Raw genomic sequence first — 15,217 nt, 5'->3', positions numbered from 1 at the left:
ACGTTTTTGGAAGAGCTTTCCTCTAACTGTCCAGTCTAGCCCCAGTTTAAACATCTTTATTGAGAGACTTGACCCATTCCAGAAATTCTAAATTGCACACTCTGTCTTTTAAATTAATAGTCTTGTAGAACTTTTATTCTTTTAACTTTTAAATTTGCGTATAAATAATTTTTTATTAACAGTTCCCTGACAACGCGCCTGCTAGTCATAATCAGAATTGATTGTTAAGCAGTATAATATAGATGTAGATGTAGATATAGACTTTTATCAACAATCATTTTTATCATTAATCATTCTTATTTCAACATTAAAGGCTATTTCCAAATGCTGAAAATATGCTCTACATGTAACATGTAACTGGGACCAATATATATATTTTTGTCCAGGTTCTAAAGTGAATTAATTTATAACTTAATTTATTGATGAATCTTTGCATTTTACAAACTTCCAAATTTCTGCTACGGATTTTCTACGATAACCTCAATAAATGCATAAAAAAGCTTTACAAGCTACCTACTCAATCCATAAATTTTATTTTATTTACTTTATTACGTAAATGTATGGATTATAAATAAAATATTGTTTAAACTAAACTAACTATTTTGTCAACGTCATCAATAGATATATAGTCATCTACAAAGTACATGTATATAACAGTTAATCTTTATGATTCAGGAAGAGGTCTTCCCTGTTCTGATACGATGAGATATAAAATTACCTCTTTCGAAGACTGTCTACCTATCTACATCGACATGTGTCGTCTTTTCAGTAAAAAAGTTGTGATATGCCTGAAAAAAGGCTAAAATCTAGACAAGGCTTCATACTGAAGATTGTGGAATGTTTGTGGCATACGCGTACCCTATTTAACGAAGGATTCGTTGGACAGACACATGGCAGTGCACATTGGAAAATCTTATCTGAGTATAGTCTAAAGCCCATATGTATGTGAAAAAGGTAGTGTGATATTCAGCAGCATATAGGGTATTTTACGAGGACATTCTACCAGTCAGACAGACAATGAGGGAGAAAAACATACGACGTATATTGAAATTTTATAATGATTTTATAACATTTTTTAAAATAAAAACATAACCGCAGACAAGATCTTTTACATTTTTTATTTCACCTTTTAACAATTGTAAATAGTGAAATTAACAGATATAGTATTTGAATTACATGTACAATATATACAAACAGCAAATTAGATTTAGCATCACGAAATTGTACATTCGATCTGCAAACTATCCATATGGATATACACATTATAGCTCCCTTGTTTTCATGTTTACAATTGTTTAAGATATCTGTTTCATATAGATTATAAAAGACTATCAAGTTTTTCTTTTGATGAAATAAGTAGCAAGCGAATTTGTCTTAAACCTAACAATCTGGCGACTGGGCTACGTCGACACTTTCTATATACATATTGCACTCCCATTGACGTTTCTGTTCTCCAAACAGACATAAAACACTTATTTTTTCCTTTTCCAGGTGCTCTGACATCAAGTTCATGGATTCTAAACTATTTTACAAAGTAAAAACAATTAAATAAGATGGGAAAATTATGTACATAATGATAGATATTTTACCTATTCAATACATAAAAAGCTCAAGTGTAAGACATAAATAATGGGAGTTAAATAAATATTGTCAAATGAAATTTCTGTTTTGCACTTCAATTAACTGCATATTATTTGAAGTTATTTTCTTCAGTAATAGTATAGAAAGAAGAGAAAATCTACATAGTGATCAAAAAATTATCACAACAATCTGAGATCAAATAGAAGTTAATTCTTGAAAAAAGGAAACATAATTATGTGAGCACTGTATTTACAAGTATAAGCAAGGTAAATGCCTCCAACTAAAAAAAGAAAAGAAAAAAAAGGTAAAAACACCGACATATTTTAAGCAAGGTCTTAAGTCAATAAAAGAAGCTCATTTATGGTATATAGTTTCGAGTTATTATTAGCACTGGCAAAATTATCTAACATTTTGTAGCGTACGTACAGTTATCTTATTGTACCAAAATCCATCGTTCACATAAATATTAGGAATATACGAGTATATTATGTTTACACAAACGTATTTGCATTGCAACTCAAAAATGAATATCTACATAAGTTGTAAGTAGAAATACAACTAACATTCACGATATGAGTTTTAATCTAAGACCTTTTCACCGACACAAAACCAGTTACTGCCAATTTACCTTCAATAACCTTTTTACTACTGAACCTAAACTTCTATGATTTCGAGAAAATATGTGTAGGTCAGAGCCCCACATGATCCACACAAAATTAAATTGCAATTTAAAATATACTCACTAACATTCTAAAACCCGCCATTACTGGGTATCGTACCATTTCACATCGCTTAAAAAATTATCGAACTTCTGTACGTTCGACCCCCTGTTATAACAACACCTTGGCACATTTAAACATCAACTCATTTATACAAATAATATATATTCGAAGTTTGGAACAGATCGGGCCAGTAAATATATTTTACTTGCATGTTTAAAGTCAAATGTCCGCCTTTTGTAGATGACTGACGTTATTTACAGATCTGTGAAGTCTTTGGCTGATACCATGATACAGGTTTAGGAAGATCTAGATTGTTTATCATTTTTGAATCGGAAATGGAACATGTCTTTTTAACATTAGTAAATGTTATATCATGCATAAAGCGAGAAATCGCAAACCAATAAAAGCTGTTTATACACTTCACAATCAGCCTCTGTCAGTTGTCGACCAGGCGACCTACTTAGGTGTAGAAATAAGTTCAACATTGAGCTGGTCATCTCGTGTAAATAAGATCTCTAATAAAGCCAGCCAGAGCTTAGACAGCGTAAAACGTAACATACATCCCTCCAAACCTTGTATTTAAGAAGCAGCATATAACAGCATTGTTAGATCAACTTTAGAATATTGCTCTTGTGTATGGCATCCTTATCATCAGAAGGATATTGCATGATAAAATTAAAAATGTCCAAAGACAACCTGCTAGATTTGTGACTAATAATTACAGCATATAGTCCCAGGCTCAGTCTCAAATATAATTCGAGACTTAAAATGGAACTCGATCTTTGCAATGAAGAAGACAACGATGTAGACTTATTCTTTAATTCTATAGGATAGTAAATTAATGAACATGTTGATATCAATATCACTCATTATCTCACTCCATGCACTTACTCAATAGGCAAACACGCCTTCATCTTCGCATGGCATATCAGATACCTACTAGCATAGTTGATTACTACAAATTTTCATTCTTTCCAAGAACAGTTGTTCAATATAGAACACACCGCCATCGTATACATGTAGTTAACGCTGACACGATCTCAGGATTTAGGTCTGCGGTGTGTGCATCAGTGTTCATCCTTAGTTACATCACATCATACATACTACTTTTATCTTGTATCCTGAATTTAACCTGAGTAACATTATAACCTTCTGCACAACAATTTTGTCTGTACATATTTAAGTCTTAAGGGCTTACGGTGTTACTTTTTTGCACTTTTTTAATCACTGTTAAAAGTTTTTTTCCTTAGTGGTTTCAGGGTCGACCCTGGTGGATTGAGTAGCTTGGGTAGCCTATCACATTTTTCTTTTACCCCCTCCCTCCCCATGCACGGCCATAACGTGTCATAAATGAACGTAGCCATTATTGTACCAAGAAGATGTGTCGAAATAGACCGGGAAGGACCGCAGACCGTAAGCAACTGGGCCGGAGAATAGTGTATCCCATATTATGGCGGGAAAGCTCATGCTTCCACGGTTCATTGCTCACAAAAATAAACAACAATTAGACGATACCAATTAAGGCAAAGCATAATCATGTGCGGTAGAACAGCATGGTAAGCATTTGTGCAAAAATAACATTGTATCATATGATGTCTTTTTTTGCTTTAACGATTAATTTCGAAATATTTTAATCACGATGAATGTTAGCAATTATAGGAAACAGATTTCGATCCCAAGATAATTCGACCCATGACAGTTTGTTATTGATACCATTTCTTTAAACACACATGGTTTTATATTTTAGTGTACTTTGACTGCAGACTTTTTGTTTCAATGAAAGACATCTGTGAACTATCCGTGTATAAAATTTACTTTTTTTAGTTTGATTGATTTATAAAAAAGAGAAATAAAGAAGTAGTTGATAAATAGTTTGATATAAAATAAAGTTTCCAGATATTTCAACCTGTCAAAAGAAATATATATATATATATATATATATATATATATATATATATATATATATATATATATATATATATATATAAATTTGTCTTATTTTATAGGCGTTATTGGTCATATTCCCAGCTGAAAATAGTGTATTATTTTCCCATTCCACAGGCAGAAATTCCCAATTGAAAGTTGAAAAAATAAAAATATTGAATAACAAATTCAAAAAGCTTTGAAAGTAACGGCTTCTTCACTGTTATGGTGCTCTAATGTTTGAAGATGCCATCCTAGACAGTGATTCTTTACATTCATGCAATAATTGCAAAATTTAAATCATGCATTTTTTCCCCAATTATTATCAAAACATTGCTGAAATTCCCTATTTCATGGGTTTGGGTCGTGTTCCCAAAATCCTGGAAAAAAACCCTGTTATTGTACTTTATATATAAATATTACTAGTAAACATCCCTTGGTTCGTATGTAATGTACTCCACATTGATAATACTTTGCTGATATGTTTAGAATAGATTTTTTCTTTGATATTTATTTTTACACATATTTATTTGTACAGTACATATATATATATTTTCCTTCCTTGTCAGTGCTCTGGCTCCTTGTGACTTGCAAAATGCTTGCAATTTCAAAGACAAACAAGGGAAGCGCCAGAAACCAGATTGGAGAGATGCGCCTAATGGCAAGAATTATTTCCCTTCCTACAACATAGCTCCAGGTGCACATACGTGAGTAGGTTATGTGTACTTAGATGAGTTGCAGTCAGATCTATATGCATATAATAATATAAAATTTGTAATTTGCAAATGAAAATTAATGCGGTTCAGATAAAATTAAATTCTTCCAAACTCTTAATAATTTCACTTTCAGCTCTATGTTCTTCAGGTGATTAATATCATCTACCATGTTCTAAAACCATTATTTAACTGTTAATAAACTCATGTAATCCCTTTGTAAAAAAGAAACATACATTCATTTGTTTTGGGGCAGAATGTGACTTCAGTTAAGTCAAAATGAAATCAAAGAATAGTGTCTCTAAGAATCAGTATACATGCTTAAATGTGATGAGAATGTTCAGATAATATAAATCAGTTTTTCAATTTTTGTTTGTTTTCCTGCAGGCCAGTGCTGTTGTCCTCCGATCATTTCAAGGACAAGGGTTCAAGTCAGCGTGTCATTCAACCGATGCAGTGGGGACTGATCCCCTCATGGCACAAGGGATCGGCAAATGAAAAATCGTATGAGACAAATAATTGTCGGGCTGAAAGCATGCTGGAGAAAATGACATATAAAGTTCCACTTCAAAAAGGCCGAAGATGTGTCATTCTTGCTGAAGGGTATTATCTCTGTAAATTTCTTTAACCCTTAACCTACTGAATTTATGCAAAGGATTTGCCCTCATTTAAATTTGAACAGTCCATTCAAATTTTAAGGGATTTCAATATCAAAATATAAAAATTGAGCTCCCAACATGAAGAGCCTAGGTAGAATGCACAGGCTAAATCAGCAGAGTAAAGATGGTTAATATCTCAAAATTGTAATGATGTCTTAGATTAATGTAATGTTGATGAACATAATCATGGAATCATTCTATGAAAAATGGTACAACATTTAGTAGATGCTTTCTGGATGTACAAGGTATGTGTTTAAAATGTTAGATTTTAATAGCCAGTTCATGGCTTTTAAAATACAGAACCCTTAGCAAAGATACAAACCATTTTGGAGTGGGTTGTCTTGAGTACTTAATTCCCACCAACATTATAAAGATCATTTGGAAAATTGGGAGGTAAATTTTAGGTGTATTCTTTCAGGCACAACCTGAAACCTAATAAGATCCATCGACCTCGGGTAAGCTAGTTGCATAGCTCTTTTACATGAAAGAATCGGTAGACCCTGTCGTGATTCGAACCAACAGCAGTAAGAGGCAGGTGATTTGAAGTCATTGACCATAACCACTTGGCCACAAAGGCCCCATGTAGTTTATACATGTATGTTTGATATTGATAGTTGTAAATATTATTTTAATGTGATGAAATTGGATTTATTTTTCTCATCTCAACAGCTTCTTTGAGTGGAAAAGGGGGAAAGACTCAAAGCAACCGTATTATATCTACCTCCCAAAAAATAACAAAAGTACATTAAGGTCAGAGGTCAAGTCAGAGGTCAAAGTGGAGGTTAAATCTGAAGTAAATGCTGAAAGTGAATCAGACATTAAAGCAGTTGTTAGGACTGAGAACAATTCTGAAATAGAACCTGACTTAAAATCTGACACTATGATCCAAGTGAAAAAGGAAGCGGACTCTGAAGAGACAACGAAACTAACGGTTGATGCAGATATAAAGAATGAGGTGACAGTAAAAGAGGAGTGTGTTAAACAAGAAGTAGATGCCACACAGGAAGAGTCTAATGGTACAGAAATTGATTTTATTAAAGCTTCTCATTCTTACATTCAAGATGGTTTTCTAGCTCAAAACATAATGTTTATGTGGTAACGGTATCTTTAACCCTTAATTCCCCGGAACCGAAAGTGATTAGCCATAGCCATCTGTATAGAGCCAGGTCAGCCTGCATATCAGCACAATGTGACCAGGATCTACACTCACTAATGTTAAATTTTTTATCTTGATACCCCCAAAATTAATTATAGAATGTCCCAAAACTGTAAGCTAGGCAAGTCCATTTAAAACAATTCCGCGGGTCAAGGGTTAAATAGGGACATGCTATAAAGGGAGATATAATAGAATCATGCTAAAATGAAAGAATCTATTTTTCATTGCATTAAAAAGGGATATTATTAAGTTGTATTATTATTTTGGTGTTGTATTATGCTTGAGTGAAAAATGGTAGCTAGAAGCTAATAAGCATTAAATTAAACAATTTAAACAGCTTAAGGATGTCTTCAGGAGTTTTCATATAGACATACAGGCAGAATTAAAACTGAAAACTGTTCAATAGCATTTAATAGAATTTGATGTTGACAGAAATATTTTTAGAAAAAAAGTTAGGTGTCACTGATATCACTTTTTATGCTAAGTTGAATATTGTCATTTCAGGGAATTCCTCATTGCCAAGGTTACTGACAATGGCTGGTGTTTTTGATGTATGGAAACCACCAGGGGTATGTTGCTTTGTTTCAATATAGCAATTTTTTAATTGTAAATTTGTAAACAAAGGCCCATGAAGAGAAACTGTTGTTTTGTAGTTTGATCTTATGTTTTTTAGAAGGGAAAAAACCCCAACTGAAACTGTATATTTCTGGGATTGGGATGAGTGTAATAAAAGTACACAGCAGATTAACAAGGGATTTATTAATAATGCCTAGGTAAATCATTGCATGGTCGGAGCTTTTAATATTAAATATTAATATTTAGTCATTATTTATTTAATCTAAACTGTGAGAAAAAGATAAAAGTTAATTTGAGCCGCGTCATGACAAAACCAACATAATGCGTTTGCGACCAGCATGGATCCAGACTAGCCTGCGCATCCGCGCAGTCTGATCATGATCCATGCTGTTCGTTTACAAACCCTATTACAAGTACAGAAACTCATAGCAAACAGCATGGATCCTGATCAGACTGCGAAAAAACAATGTCATAAACCTAGTAAGGTTTGAACTCACAATCCCTGGGTGGAGACGTAGATACCTTAAAGCACTATGCCACTACTCCTTTTAGTGAATCATTTACCAATGGAAATCCTACCCTTCACATGAATTTTTTTTTTGAGGTACTATTCACCTATCTTAAGGATTGATCTATGGTTCTATTCATAGCAATGAAATCAGGAAATAGTGCATATGGGGCCCAAAGGGTGCCTGAGGTCTTCATCTTATTCTAACAGTTTAGCTGCCAAGTTGTCATGTTCCCTGTTCAGGAAGATACAACAAGTTATTTTGAATATATGCACACGACAATGTGACCAGTCTGAGTTTTCTTAAACTACAACATGCAGTCAACTTTTCAAGTACAAATTTAATTCAGTATGGTTAAGAGTTTAAGAAATTTATTACATTATTATTCACATAGCTCGATAGTTTTATCTAATTGTGTTACAGGACAGTGAGCCGGTGTATTCATACAGTGTTATTACAGTTGAAAGTTCACCAGCAATGTCCTGGATACATCACAGAATGCCTGTAAATATAATCGTTATTGTTATTTATTTTCCAAAGCATAAAGACAATAATGACTAATAAATAGAGGAAGTTGATTGAGTGTAGGTTTAATAATAAATTTATTGAACGAGTTGAATAATATTGTTTTATTTAACAAGTTCAATAAATTTAGTATTGAATCTACACTAATATAATATTCTATTTATCACATATATAACATAGAATGGTAAACAGTTAAAAAGAGTCATTTTTCATTGACACGCTTATAGTGTAGCGCTAACATTTGCACGCTTTAACGCTATGTTTATATATAGCGCAAATGACGTCACATCAAGTGTTATAACACTAGTGTAATATCGTTTTTATGACTTGGCTTTATTACACTCCTGCGCCATGGTTTATGTGATAATGTCTTATATTGCCTGGGCTGGACATTAACTGTTATAATACTGCACGATTGTAACATCGCTTTTCATTGGTTAATTTTTCTCTTTAAATAAAAAAGATGCTTGCTGTATTATAAATTTGTTATTAATATTTATAACTTATATTGTCTAAATGTTATTGCCAGGATATAGCCAGGTCAGCTTACATGGCACAAGATGAAATTTCTCTATGACCTTTGATCTTTATGCCCCCACAGAGTGGAAGCATATAGCGTTGCACTTGTCCGTCCGTCACGCCGTACGTCTGTCTGTCCGTACGTCCCGAAATCTTGTGAACGCAACTCCTCTTAAACCGGATGGCAGATTTTGCTTAAACTTTCAGGGATGAACAACCTTAATATGTAGATGGTAGTAAAGGAAGGAATTTTCGCTGCGACCAAATTTAACAGAATTATGGCCCTTTGTTGATTTTTTCACTATATACTATGTAGAAATTTTGTGAACGCAACTCCTCTTAAACCAGATGGCAGATTTTGCTTAAACTTCCAGGGATGAACAACCTTAATGTGTAGATGGTAGTAAAGGAAGAAATTTTTGCTTCAACCAAATTTAACAGAATTATGGCCCTTTGTTGATTTTTTCACTGTATACCATTTAGAAATTTTGTGAACGCAACTCCTCTTAAACCGGATGGCAGATTTTGCTTAAACTTTCAGGGATGAACAACCTTAATGTGTAAATGGTAGTAAAGGAAGGATTTTTTTTTCTGCGACCAAATTTAACAGAATTATGGCCCTTTGTTGATTTTTTCACTATATACCATATAGAAATTTTGTGAACCCAACTCCTCTTAAACCGGATGGTAGATTTTGCTTAAACTTCCAGGGATGAACAACCTTAATGTGTAAATGGTAGTAAAGGAAGGAATTTTTGCTGCAACCAAATTTAACAGAATTATGGCCCTTTGTTGATTTTTTCACTATATACCATATATATGTTGTCAGTGGGGGCATCCGTGTCCTTTGGACACAGTTCTAGTTTGTATTTAGAATGGTCATTTGCCTCACACTGCTGTTCCAGAAATCATGCAGGAGTAGTAGTTTGTCGCATGTGGAAAAAAGTTTGTGTAAATTACTTCTTTTAAAGAAGGAAAACAAATATTTGTTTCTAGGTGATAATTTGCCTTTAATTGGTTGTGTATGACCATTAATTGTGATTATTATAAGATTGTTTAAATTTCAGGCTATTTTGCAGACAGAAGAGGAGATAGAAGAATGGTTAAATTTCGGAGATGTCCCTCTTAATAAGGTATGGCGATGTGTTGGCTTGACTTAACAAGTAACTAATTCATGATTTGAATATTAAATGGTATTCCTAAGCAAAATCAGTCATGTCAAGTAAAGAATAATTCTCCTCCCCTACAACCCCTCCCCCCACTAAAGAAAATCAACAACTATAACTTTGAACCATGTGCGTTAAAGTTTACAGTCATGTACATGTAAGCTCTCTGTTTATTCATAGAACTGATGAAAATATTGCTAAATTCAGGCTTTTTAAGGTATTTTTTCTTGCATCTTTAACTTCTACACATGCAACCATATCTAAAGATTGTCCTTTATCTTTGTCAAGAGTAATCATGCATCATTGTTTTATTTTTTATTTTTTAGCTCGACTATTCAAAGAATAGGGAGATCTATTGTACTCGTCCAGGTGTCTGCATCATACTTAAATAATAGTTGGTAAAGAGAATGGGCTGATAATTCACACACTTGTTTGAGAGCATAATTAGTTCACTGTCCAAGGCCAATAACTCTGGCATGAATTTTGTCCCAGTTTTTGAACATTTGAATATTCTACAATATCTTTTCCAGGCTTTTGTTTTATCACTGAACCTCTTAGAATTAGAATGGAATGTTCCAATATTGAAACGTTTTTAATTAACATGGATTGAACCTCTTAAATTTAGAATGGAATGCTCTGATATTCAAGCCTCTTAAATTAAAATGGATCTAACCTACTAGAATTAGAATGGAATGTCCAAATTCAAAACATTGGCTAGCCCATGACACAAATTCAACAGGTTAAAGGTTAAGATTAAGTGTTATGGAATTGATTAATACACTTAATACAATGCTTATTTAAACTGTTGTTCTCCTTTAGTTTGAGGGATGCTAAACTGTTACACATGTCTGGAAAGACCAGTCAGAGTCAGTGCAGTACCCAGTTTGTCTCCAGGAATATGTATTATCTCCCTTTACTTGATAAAAAGAATATGAATTGCTGCTAGCAGTAATTGATAAGTTACTCTTTGTGAATGGGCTTTTTTGGGAGAGGTGGTATTTATCATAGGTTTGTTTTATAAATATGTTACATGTTTTATACAATAAATAAATTGAATTGAATTATAGGCATCCAAATTGATACATGCTATTACAAGTGTAGAGTGTCATCCAGTATCTAGTGTGGTGAACAATTCCAGGAATAATACACCAGAATGTGTGAAAAAAATTGATCCAAGGTATGTCATAGCTTAAGGAAATACATCCCTTACATTGTGAATTTTTTTTAGAATATGGAGTAGGGGTCTCATTTGCCGCTAACCTCTGTGGGTTCATTACCTACCGCAGATATTAGATCTTTTTATTATTGGAAGCTAATCATTTACTAAGTTACAGAAGATCACTGGTTCTAAACGTTCATGCCTGAAGTAATGCAAGGAGAGATTCTCCGTCAATAAATTTCAAAATCTGACATGTGACCTTTACTCGACTTAAAAAAAGAGAAAAACAAAATACCTAAAGAACGGCCAAAATGACAAATTTGAAAATATTGCAGGTTCTGTTTAATTGAGCCTGTTGATGGATAGTAGTGATATTTCCAAGCTACCATCCGAAGCCCCTAGCACTGGCTTAAGCAGAGTTCAACATTGAAACTTAAAACAAGACAAAATGATGTTAGCATGAAATAACATTTTAGATATTAAATTTCAAACAACAGAATAAATAAAGAAAAAATACATATGCATGTGTATAGGGTTAGAAGTATTTTTCTGTATTAAAGAATGCTCTCTTCTCCGTCTTCTTGCAGCAAACCAAAAAAGTCTGCTGGTAGCGCATTCATGTCGGCATGGTTGTCAAAGGGATCTAAAGTAAAATCTGAGGGAGAACCACCTGAGAAGAAGTTCAAGGTTACGTGAAGAGCCTCTATTCACCTCCATGCTTTGAAGATTTATTCTTGTTAAGGATTACCTCAAGTGATTAGTTACATGGGACATTTTTAGAAAACATTTTTATGACTGTGCTTTAATAATACTATTCATGTACATTGTCATGGGTGCAAGTTTTCCGGCATGTGCCGGAAGTTCCGGTTTTTCACGTGCCGGAGGGATCATTTTTGCAAATCACGTAAATCCGTTGAGATATTTGGAGGGGTATGGTGCGGGTCTACTCTTTCAAACTGAGAAGTACCACCGATTAGAAGTTCATAATCGAGAACGCTATATAACATACGGATGCTCACGGTTGTTCTCGAAGCGTCAATAGTAAACTTTCGCGGAAACTGCCGATTGTTTCCGAAGATATACGAGATGTTTACGAAAACATGTATTATTAATCCCGGCATGCAATTTTATCCGTGAATTTATTACAACGATTTAGATTGGCGCGCTAATTATAATCATCCAATGAAAAAGTATGGATCCAGCGGGAAAAAAAGAATTAAATGCACGCAGACGATCCAAACCATATGAAAAACAAACTTACTGTGAAACATAACCAGGCTTGTTTTAATTATCTTTTTTGAAAACAATTTAATGTTTGTATGGAATCAGGGTCAGCTCAGCCCTAATTAAAACGTTAACTCGGTACAAATCAACTCAATTTTCAATTTATTTATATATTGGTTTGTTTTATCACTCTTTACTGTTGGAACCATATTAAATAGTGGAACCAATATATGAAAGCACATTTCTTTTTGTGTTGAAATGTTTTTGTTTATATAATTAAGAAAAAGAGAGAGAAAAGAAAAAAATAATTATGTGAGCAATATTTACGTGAAAATACTATACTACAGTATGTATGTTATCTGGCATGTAATCATTCAAGGAAATTGCATTTTAGGCCTTCAAATGTGCTATAATGCAGGAGCTTCCGGGGGCCGGAGGCCCCCCGGACCCCTGGCCGGGCGTTGCCCTGGACCCACCGGGGGCCCTTGCGGCCCCCTGGCCCCCAAACAAATAGTTCAGGTTTTTCAAAATTTTTAACTTGCACCCATGCATTGTATGTATTAAAAGGGGTCAGTGGCCAAGGTGAAATGGTTTTTGACTTCAAATCACTTGCCTCTCACCACTAGGTTTGAGCCATGTAAGCGTCTGTGAATTCTTTTATGCAAAAACCTGTCCAGCTATCTTATAGACCCTCGGTGGTTCTACTTAGTTTCTTGTTTGTGCCTGAAATAATGCACAGACTGACAACCTGTGGTCTTACAACCTGCGGTCTTAATCAGTAAAAGCTGGTTGGTGGCAGTGACTTATACTGTATGTATTAGATATCCTTATGGAAATGATCTATGTTAAAACCAGGCTGTGCAATTTGATAGTAAAGATATGCATGTACAATATTAACAGTTCTTTTCATCAAGTTAGTTATAAAAGATAATTCATTATGACAGAGGTTATAAGTAAAGAAGATTATGTTATAATCACATTAACGTTAATTTTTATAACATTGCAAAATTTAAATTATGCATTTGCTACAAATTTTAAACTGTTCTTTGTTGTGATACAAAATTTGAAAATGAGAAGCAAGCTGAATCAAAGGGACCAGGCACAGTGTTGGGATAGTGTAAAAAAGTTATTCTAGAAAAAAAAATATACTTTATATATAATCTATTATATATACAATATATATATTTTTTAAAAATTATTTTTTAGCTCACCTGTCACAAAGTGACAGGGTGAGCTTTTGTGATCGCTTTTCGTCTGGCGTCCTTTCGCGTCCGTCCGTCCGTAAACTTTTACTTTAAATGACATCTCCTCATAAACCACTAAGCCAATTTCATCCAAACTTCACAGGAATGTTCCTTTGGTGGTCACCTTTAAAAATTGTTCAAAGAATTTAATTCCATGCAGAACTCTGGTTGCCATGGCAACCGAAAGAAAAAACTTTAAATATCTTCTTTTAAAAAACCATAAGAGCTACAGCTTAGATATTTGGCATGAAACATCTTCTAGTGAGTGTCTACCAAGTTTGTTCAATTAAAAGCCCTGGGGTCAAAATTGGCCCCGCCCCGGGGGGTCATTGATTTTCCCTATATACATATAGTAAAAACTTAAAAAATCTTCTTTAAAGAACCAAAAGAGCTACAGCTAAGATATTTAGCATGAAACATGTTCTAATGGGTGTCTACCAAGTTTATTCAAATCAAAGCCCTGGGGTCAAAATTGGCCCCGCCCCGGGGGGTCATTGATTTTCTCTTTTTGCATATAGTAAAAACTTAAAAAATCTTCTTTTAAAGAACTCAAAGAGCTATGGCTAAGATATTTAGCATCAAACATGTTCTAATAGGTGTCTACCAAGTTTGTTCAAATAAAAGCCCTGGGTTTAAAATTGGCCCCGCCCCAGGGGGGTCATTGATTTTCCCTATATGCATATAGTAAAAACTTAAAAAATCTTCTTTTAAAGAACCAATAGAGTTAAAGCTAAGATATTTAGCATGAAACATTTTCTAATAAGTGTCTACCAAGTTTGTTCAAATAAAAGCCCTGGGGTCAAAATTGGCCTCGCCCGGGGGTCATTGATTTTCCCTATATGCATATAGTAAAAACTTAAAAAATCTTCTTTTAAAGAACCAAAAGAGCTAGAGCTAAGATTTTTAGCATGAAACATGTTCTAATAGGTGTCTACCAAGTTTGTTCAAATAAAAGCCCTGGGGTCAAAACTGGCCTCGCCCCGGGGGGTCATTGATTTTCCCTAAATGCATATAGTAAAAACTTAAGAAATCTTCTTTTAAAGAACAAAAAGAGCTACAGCTAAGATATTTAGCAAGAAACATGTTCTAATGGGTGTCTACCAAGTTTGTTCAAATAAAAGCCCTGGGGTCAAAATTGGCCCCGCCCTGGGGGGTCATTGATTTTCCCTAAATGCATATAGTAAAAACTTAAAAAATCTTCTTTTAAAGAACTCAAAGAGCTATGGCTAAGATATTGAGCATCAAACATGTTGTAATAGGTGTCTACCAAGTTTGTTCAAATAAAAGCCCTGGGGTCAAAATTGGCCCCACCCCAGGGGGTCATTGATTTTCCCTTTATGCATATAGTAAAAACTTAAAAAAACTTCTTTTAAAATACCAAAAGAGTTAAAGCTAAGAAATTTAGCATGAAACATGTTGTTATAAGTGTCTACCAAGTTTGTTCAAATAAAAGCCCTGGGGTCAAAATTGGCCCCGCCCCGGGGGAACATTGATTTTCCCTATATGCATATAGTAAAAACTTAAAAATATTTCTTTTAAAG

At 33.9% G+C, this 15,217-nt stretch overlaps 1 protein-coding gene across 1 annotated transcript; it reads left to right on the top strand.

Annotated features, from left to right (window-relative positions):
• The first annotated feature begins 3,747 nt into the window (after positions 1–3,747).
• Positions 3,748–12,393, top strand: LOC132753647 (abasic site processing protein HMCES-like). Its single transcript, XM_060744138.1, has 9 exons — positions 3,748–3,859; positions 4,796–4,933; positions 5,327–5,542; positions 6,268–6,614; positions 7,259–7,323; positions 8,263–8,343; positions 9,951–10,016; positions 11,117–11,226; positions 11,796–12,393. Exons 1-9 carry the CDS (start codon positions 3,840–3,842, stop codon positions 11,902–11,904), a joined length of 1,152 nt encoding a protein of 383 aa, XP_060600121.1. The 5' UTR covers positions 3,748–3,839; the 3' UTR covers positions 11,905–12,393.
• The last annotated feature ends 2,824 nt before the right edge of the window (positions 12,394–15,217 follow it).

The sequence above is a fragment of the Ruditapes philippinarum genome, unplaced genomic scaffold, assembly GCF_026571515.1.
Source record: "Ruditapes philippinarum isolate M1 unplaced genomic scaffold, ASM2657151v2 ctg6620_1_1_1_1, whole genome shotgun sequence".
NCBI lineage: Eukaryota > Metazoa > Mollusca > Bivalvia > Venerida > Veneridae > Ruditapes > Ruditapes philippinarum.
Note: the sequence above shows the minus strand (reverse complement) of the source record. Positions and strands in the feature narration are given on the sequence as shown.

Bases quoted from the DNA above. Each gene is read 5' to 3' on its own strand.
- LOC132753647 (XM_060744138.1), top strand. From the start codon at position 3,840: ATGTGCGGTAGAACAGCATG. The intron at 6,615-7,258 runs GTACAGAAATTG...TTGTCATTTCAG, and splicing joins CACACAGGAAGAGTCTAATG to GGAATTCCTCATTGCCAAGG. The intron at 11,227-11,795 runs GTATGTCATAGC...GTCTTCTTGCAG, and splicing joins GTGAAAAAAATTGATCCAAG to CAAACCAAAAAAGTCTGCTG.